At 45.3% G+C, this 8,497-nt stretch overlaps 1 protein-coding gene across 1 annotated transcript in view; it reads right to left on the minus strand.

The window, feature by feature from the left end:
- LOC104529411 (protein phosphatase Slingshot homolog 1) overlaps positions 1 to 6,427 on the minus strand; it is an 18,831-nt gene extending 12,404 nt beyond the window's left edge. Inside the window, exons 1-4 of the mRNA XM_010173711.2 lie at positions 6,342 to 6,427; positions 3,483 to 3,586; positions 1,694 to 1,758; positions 786 to 907 (exon numbers count right to left, since the gene is read on the minus strand). Coding sequence (XP_010172013.2) covers positions 786 to 907; positions 1,694 to 1,758; positions 3,483 to 3,586; positions 6,342 to 6,427 — 377 coding nt within the window. The remainder of the gene's footprint in view (positions 1 to 785; positions 908 to 1,693; positions 1,759 to 3,482; positions 3,587 to 6,341) is intronic.
- Positions 6,428 to 8,497: the final 2,070 nt, after the last annotated feature.

The raw sequence follows: 8,497 nt of genomic DNA on the forward strand, positions 1-8,497 counted from the left end.
TTCCACTTACAGCAATGGAAACAACCACTAAGGTTTTCCAAAAAGAAAAGACAAGTCACACTGGCTGTGCCAGCACAACATGGCAGCCTGCTAAATCATCAGAGAACAGAAACAACAGCCTGGAAGCTCTGACTTCTAACTCCAGCTCTGCCAAACCAGCCCTGTCTCTCTGAGCCAAGAGCTTTTCTGCCTTGGTTTACTCACCTAGAACTTGGAATAATGTGAGAGGGTCTGTGATAACAAAATATTTCATTTGCCTTTCAAAATATTATCTGCTCTTATCAGTCAGACAAAAGAAACAGCTCATTAGTGACACATTTGTTTGTTGACTTTGGAGGTACTTTTGCAGTATTGTTTATTGATGTTATTTGGCAACTAAGCTCCCCCCTCAAAAACCAGCTCCATTGCATCATACCATCAACAGACTGGAGGTCTGGTGGACAGAATAAGTTCCAGGTTTGCAAATGTGTCTGCAAGAGCATTTTGTAGCGAGCAGACAGCAATCTCCCACTGACAAGGTAGGTGCCACAGCCCTACAGATGGATTACACGTGAGCACTTTGCCCACAACTGTCCAGACATTCCAAGGAGACTGAAAGCTTTCTGGAACAAAAATCACCCTCTCTCTGCCCTCATAATTGGGCAGAAAACTCAACATATGTCCTTCCTCTTACTAGAATTTGCAGATACACATAAACCAACTCCTTAGGGACAGTTTGGTGTTGACAGGCATTCCAGAGAACCCAGCCTGCCTGATTTCCAAGCCCAGCCTTGCCTTAGACATACCTCTCCTTGCTGGAGAAATCCACACCCAGCAGAATATTCTCTTCCGTGTCCTGTCGTCCGCTGCTGTACACGACCACCATGTACCGGACTCGGTCTGTCCACACGCTTTCCAAACGGACAGCCTAGAAAAAGGTCACCAAGGTCTGCAAACTACCTCTTGGATAATTACTACTTCCATTGCTGCCTAATATTTTTTGAAGGTGTAACTGTGCCCAAAAGCTTTATTAAGCTGCAGCATGAAAAATACAGGGAGAGACATTCCATCTTCCAGCAAGGCTGGTTGCCAGTTTGACTTGGCATTGGCTGGGGAGAAGAACTGCCTAGATGACCTGCCCCAGTTCAGAGAAATACTACAACATGTAACCTGAAGATTTGTTCCAAAGAGGTTCAACTAGAAAGTTGGTAAAAACACTGGTCATGCACTGAACTGAAAACAGAGGCAGGCTCAGAGGATTCTTCCGCTCACAAGCCGTCACTGAAATATGTTAGTCATGCAGGAGGGGTAACTGACACAGAGGTTTCTGCAGTGACTTTTACAGCCTCTGCAGATTTCTTTAAAAGAAAGCTCAGTCCTATTTGGATGCAATTTCAAGACTGAATTAAGAGTGTCCACTAGCATCAGCAAGCTCCTGTCTCTTCTCCTGTATTAATGTTTGTCAGCCGACTGTAAAATTAAATCTAACAAAACAAACACACTTCAGATAGATCAGTCTGCTGATCCAACTCATTACCTTGATGTAAGGATCAGGGCAAAAGGAGTGGACAGGAAAACACAATAGGACTGGCAACCAGAACAGAGTTAAGCTGACTCTGAAACCTAGATTTGCCAAAGCTTTTCATGAACCTCTACGGGTCTGTTTGAAACACCTCCAACAGAAAGGAGAGCAGGAAAATGCAGCTTTTCTTACCAGTTTGATCCTGTCCTCACAGCGAAGGAGGTTGATCATCACCTGGAGGTGCTGAGGCAAATCACCTGCAGAGAAAGCAGAGAAATAATCAGAATAATCTTTCACTTGCTGCACAGAGAATCGGCAGAGTCTTGAGCTTTAATGAAACTGGATGTTTCTAAGTCAAAAACCACCACTGAAGGGAGGCCAGTTAACTGTGCTGTCCCAGAGAACACTAACAGAAGTGAGCTGCTTGGATGAGCGTTATCTGCCTGTGTGAGAACTCAACCTTATGGTATTTGGAAGCTACCTGTGACTGGCACAAATGATGATACTCTTCCTGTTACAGCATCTAAGAGAAGACAGAAAGATATAGGCACTCCCAAAAGATATAGGCACTGAGGAAGAGGCAGGAGGAACAACTCTGATTAAAAAAAAAAAAAAGGAACAAAGGACAAAAGAAAAACTGCCTTGTGAAACACACAGAGTAGCGTGGGATCAGATCAGCCCCACTGGCCTTGTGGAGGGTGTATGGGAATATGAGGAACTTCTGAGGAAGAAGAGCTGCAGGAGTGGCCTGGTTGGGGTGATGGATCCCTTCTATCTCAAACAAAGTGCTGCTCATGCAACAAGTCCCTTCAGCTCTAGAGCGGTGGGTACATTTCTCTTTGGTGAAAGCAAGTGAAAGGAGCAAGTTCACATTTAATAACTCGGTAATGCACTCATAACTTTCCATACAAGATAAAATTCCTTCCGTAGGATGTTTGCTGGGTCTATGAAATTGCTGACAATTAAAGAAACCCAAAGCCAAGCTTGGCATTCAAACACCCTCTTTGTGCTCGGAGTGTTTACTAAGCAGCACACACACAGTACCACACTGTGCCTTTCCCACATGCTCCTGCTCTCAAAATGCCCTGATGATCTTATTTCTTCTTCCCCAGTAATCACTTATTCCAAAACTGTCAAAGACAGAAGGCATAAAAACACTGGGTGAGTCGAATCCACTGTCCTGAACCCCCTATCTGCTTATCAATCCTTACATACGTTCACCATACAACTCCCCACCATTTCTTCCCACCAGTTTGGCACACTGGAGGGGACTGGGGGAAGGAGGACAGTCTGTTCTTAAACTGTGATGAATTCTTACAGGCCAGATTGTGATGAGTTCACTGAAAAGGGGGTTTTCCTGAAACCAGACAAATGAATATAAGGAGCTAAGAAATGTACATTTATCTAGAGACCCAAATCCCATTAAAATGTTCCTCATTCTTACTGGTAACATCAAACAAAACCAGCAACAGGTAGTTTCAAAAGAACAAATGCTGTCAGCTGGCACCAGAAGTCCCAAGCTTCAGATTATTGGAACCTGGGAGAGCACTTGGAGAAATGTCCCTGCCATGCTGAATCAGACAAAGACCAAATCACTGAAGCACAAATGACATTTCTTCATCTGTGGCTATGGAAAACAGGGATACATATCCAGCACGGAGCCTCTGGCTCAGCAGGCTTCCCTGCCTAAAGAACACCGTGCTGAATGCCAGAACGTCTGCAGAGAAGAAATTTCTACTCCAGTTACAGTTCTGAGATAATGACAGAAATTTAAACAAAGACTCAACAATCATTCCTTCCTGTTCCAATCAAGTGGGCTGAAAACCTGGTTTGACTCAGCAGGTTGTACAAGGCCCACTGTGACAATCAGAGGAGTCACCCACCCACCTACCCACGCCTGCGAGCAATCTGTCCACAGGGACAGGATGAACAGCAAAGCAAGAGGGGAACAAAAAATTCAGTAGGTGATTTCATCCACTACCTGCATGTTTGTGAGGATGCTGGAGGCTTCGCTGGCCCTGGGAGCTGTTGCCTTGTTGTAAGAAAAGGGCTGCACCTTTCACCATGAAAAAGCTCTCGCTTAGGCTGGAAAACAAATGACAGAGGAAGCCACATGAGAGGAGATATCAGGAAAACTGCACGCTCAGGTCTGTACGCCGAGGGAAGGAAGGGCTTCCCCTCACTAAAACACAGTAGGATTTTGCCATGAGAAGCTGTTCCCAAAGTTTGATCCTGCCACTTGCATGGCATGGCTCCAGGATTATTCATGGATTATTCATGTGTCATTTTCAACCAACATTTCATTACTTGGCCATTGCAGGAGATACTTGCCTGAGCTGTGACGGGCTGGAAATGACTTTATCATTTGATTATCATATTCTGCTACTTAAAAAAAAAGTAGAGGGTAAGACTTTTTACAGGCTTAGACCTGTAAAACAACTAAAGATTAGGCTTTGAGTCAATCAGTTCCTCCTAATTTCAGTTCTTGAGATCTCTTTGGAATGCAAAACCAAGAACATGCAACCATAAATTGTCTGGATATGGAAAGAGGAAGGGAGGGCAGACGAAACCTGCACATGACAAGAGAAAGGAAACTGCACCAAAACCTCAGGGGAAAAAAAAAACCAAACAACTGACACAATAGCAAAGATTTTTGCTTTGCTCTGGCTAGATAGAGCCATCCTGGAAAATGCTACTGATAAGAAGGTCGCAGTCTGTGCAAATACATAACGATATTTCCGCAGAGCCCAATGACACAGCGGCCTCAGAACATAACTAAAGAGAAGGCTGAACAAAACCAGTAGTTAGAGCAAGCACCAGCACAAGCCTAATTACACAGTGCCATAAAGCACTGGTGAGCTTTTCAGAAATAGACTGGGATGAAGCGGTGAAGTTAGCGTTTCCCACAAGGCTGAAAAATCAACATCTACAAAGCTACCTTTTAGTTGCCACAGTAACTGCTTACACTGCATTTCCTCCGCTGCTCCAACCATCACAAGAGACATTCCTCGTTACAAAGCCCAATTTTCTGCCGCCCCACGCTTCCAAACATAGATCATCATTAATTACTGTCTGCTATCTACTAAATATAAATGCTCCATTACGAGACTGCGCTAGGCAGGAGTTACTTATGCCACAGAAAATGATCCCACAGGAGTCACTACTCCCAGCTCTCATCTATCCTGTGCTTTATCTGGTGTCTTTGCCTTTGGGCAGAAGCGAGTCCTAACGCTCCATTCTACCTTCGTATTTTTGTGAACAGACATGAATTTCCTGTCTTTTCAGCTTTTGCTGTAAGTTCAGCTTTTCCTCTGAGAACAGTCAAGCTTCCCAGACAAAGCTTCCTCATTTTTCAACTCAATCTTCATGGTGCAAAATTCCCAGAAAAATCTGGATCAGGTTTAAATTTGAGATTTCAGCTGCTTTTAGAAAGTGAACTCAAATTTTCACCTAAGTTCCAGGCTCCACAAATCATAGATCAATCAAATACCAGCAGGACAACTGTACTCTAATTAAAAACAAGCTTTTCTCCATTTACACTCCCATAGTATTTAGCACTCACCACTCACTCCGCTGGCAAGTTGTGTCTGAGAAGGAGCCACGCAGAGTTTGCTCGCGATCCCAAGCGCCGGCTCTGCTCTGCCCGGCACACACGCTAACAGCGAGAACTTCTGCAAATGGGAATTTGGTTCATTCCATAAGGGAGCCAGGAAGAGTCTTGTTTCCTTTGCACACCAGATCTCACAGGATCGTGTTAAAAAAGGCCAGAAGTCACACAAAAGCTGTGACACCACCACAATGTATAGGACATTCAGCTAAATACCAGCTGCACACACACTCGTCTGTTTTTTCAGCAAGAGGAAGGGAACGGTTAGATAACGCACAAGGAAATAATTCACAGTATTCCCATCTCAAGAATTTTGGGAAATATTTCTCTGGGAAATGGAAAAAATATCCCAAAGGATATTATTTTATCCCTAATAAAGTAGTGACTGGGATTTCTACAGCAGGAGGAAACATGGAAGAGACAGAACTCCTTCCCAAAGGCACCGGTAACTCCTGCCCCGACGGTTCACCTCGCCTGACGTTCTCCTCTCTCAGTCAGGAAATCTTTCACAATAAAGCAGAATATTCCCAGTTGCAGGCAAGTGAGAAAGCTGGGCTACAGGAGCAGAAAGCAACTGCAGGAAAAGGACAACCCAGAGAGCAAAATTTTTGTCCCCGTGTATTCATCTGCACGGCAATGAACCAGAAAGCAAAGCCAAAGAACCTGTGGAGAGCAAGATTTCTTTTTTTTTTTTTTTTAATTTAAATGTTTCCTAAACTGTGCAGCATTCACCTTACAAAGCACAGCTTGCTGTGACTCAGCCTCCCTGTACCTCCCCAATTTCCACATAACCTCCTGTTTCCATGACCAGCACAGTGCTGTGTAGACGTAACACATCCAGGCGCCTCTCCACAAAACCTCACATTTGACCCCAGATCAAACCAGCAACGTTACCCAACGCCGTCCCTTATCTCCACTCTAGGAACACTCTCTGCTCTCACTCCCTTCGTACAACCGCTCCAAAAGACAGCTAACAAAATAAAAGTGAGAAAAAGGCAAGGCATGATATTCCAACCCAGTTTTAAAAACCCCTTTTAAATCCTGCAGTTCCAGTAAACAACAAAAACTCCAGCTTTTTTTTTTTTTTTTTTTTTTTAAATAAAAAATCTCCTAAAGAACAGCCAAATCCTGGCATTAAAGAACATCCCCAACTTTTGACCCTCGGCAGCAGTGATAAACGTCCCAGTAAGCAGCATTTGTTAGTAGCATTAAAAACGAGTGGCTTATACATACTAATTTGGACTGGTTTTCTTTGAACAGCAGAAGCATTGTGCTGGCCCAAGAGTCAGACAGAAGTCAGTAAATTCGAAAAGATTCATAACTAGCTGTAAAACTCACATCCTTTTGCTTCAAAACCCATTAAAAAAAGAAAAAAGAAACAAGAAAATAAAAGGTTGACCGTATATTCTGTGCGGAGCAGAGAAATCGCGTCTGTTGATGCTACCCAGGAACTGGATGACTTTTACAGAACACTGTGTCTTCTACTGATATCCTGGCTTGAAAAAGCACTTGTCCTAACATATCCTGATGAAAGAGAGCCATTCAAGAGGGGAAAAAACCAGCTGAGGCTTGTCTAATCATTTCCCTCCTCCAGACTTGTTTGTTTGTTTGCTTCCTCCCGCATGCTCCGCAGAGCCCATCAGCGAGCGCAACGCCAAGCGGCTCGTCGCCCTAAAGGGTCCATATTCCCTGGGACAGGGCTGGATAAAAAGCATCATATGGAATAATGCCTGTTGGTGTCTTTACACTGAGCACATCACGTGCCACCGCTGTGACAGAGATATGACAAAGGCATTAGCTGTCACATTAAAATGCTTCTTCACTTACTGTACAGCTACCGCGGGTTGATTTGCAGACTGACTCACGAGTTTCTGAGCTACTGCTGAACAAGAAAGTCTTTCAGGGGTTTGGTGTGTATTTGGTAGTGGCTGGTTATAATCACGTTCACTGAAGACTGGTCTCTTACAGACCCCTGACTAGTTCTTTCTCTAGGCATAAACCATAACGACCCGCTCGCGTTTCACCAGTACCACCAGCCCATCTACAAGGGGAAGGAGCTTTCTGTTTGATTTTCACCCAGCCCATGGATGACAGAAACCACCCACTCCCTGGAGGCCCTTCCAGGAATCCTGACCAGCACAGCTACTGTACAGGAGACACTTCAGGCTCTCAAATAAACACAGAGCCCACGAGTTTTGTCACAGCCCCAGGACACTGGTGCTCCAGTACAGCTGCAGACCAGTCCTCCTTCCAGTCTATAACCTCAGCTTACCAAACTAATGGCACTAACCCCCCGAGGGAGGTCAAAACCCACGCTGACAACCACCTGGGAAATGCCAAAGGTGTCAGCAGGAGGGTGCAGATGGTGCTTTGCTGTCTGTAAAGCAGGGACCCTTTTGCACCCAGAGGGATGGCACCCAGGACAGGGTGCTTAATGGCCACAGCACTGCTGAGAGCGGGTTCCAGTGTCTCTGCCTTCACTGTCCCTTGCTCCATCCGTTGGCTTCACGCTGTTCAACTTGAAAAGGAAATATTTCTTCCCCTTTGGGAAAGCTCCAGAAGAGCGCGGCTGCAACACACATCAATTACATTTCAAGTTTCTTAAGAACACAACAGGCAGCACCTTTTAATCCTTACAAAATGCCACCCCCCGGCTCCACAAATGCCAATAAGCAATTTGTTATTGCCTGGATTGGCAAAGCCCTTTGAGATCATCGAGTCCAACCATGAACCCAACACTGACCAGTCCCCGACTAACCCATGTCCCTCAGCACTGTGTCTACACGACTCTTCAATCCCTCCAGGGATGGGGACTCCACCACTGCCCTGGGCAACCCCTTCCAATGCCTCAGAACCCTTTCAGCAAAGAAATTCTTCCTCACATCCCATCTCAACTGCCCTGGCCACAACTTGAGGCCATTTCCTCTTGTCCTGTCCCTTGCTCCTTGGTTGAACAGACCCACCCCCACCTCTCTCCACCCTCCTCCAAGGGACTTGCACAGAGCCAGAAGGTCTCCCCTCAGCCTCCTTTTCTCCAGGCTCAACAACCCCAGTTCCCTCAGCCACAAGGGAACTCAGCACACTTGTGCTCCAGACCCTGAACATGGTAGTGCTTCTTCGTTCTTTGAATTTTATGGCATCTTCTGCTCAAAACATTTCCAGACTGATAAGGTGAGGAAAAAAACAGGCCTCCCAAGCTCCACAAAACTAAACACACTTCCCTTTTCCACAGCCCCTTTGATAAGGAGGAAGAGAACTGAGGTTTTTTTCCCCCCCTTTTCTTTCCCCTTATTTTCTGCCCAGTCTGGAAAGAGCCCAGTTGTCTCAAGACAACGAAGCAAGAAGATGACAGGAGCCCTGGAGAAGGGCCTCCCTCCCCAGTGCACCTC

This window comes from Antrostomus carolinensis, unplaced genomic scaffold (assembly GCF_000700745.2).
Source record: "Antrostomus carolinensis isolate BGI_N321 unplaced genomic scaffold, ASM70074v2 scaffold27888, whole genome shotgun sequence".
Taxonomy (NCBI): domain Eukaryota; kingdom Metazoa; phylum Chordata; class Aves; order Caprimulgiformes; family Caprimulgidae; genus Antrostomus; species Antrostomus carolinensis.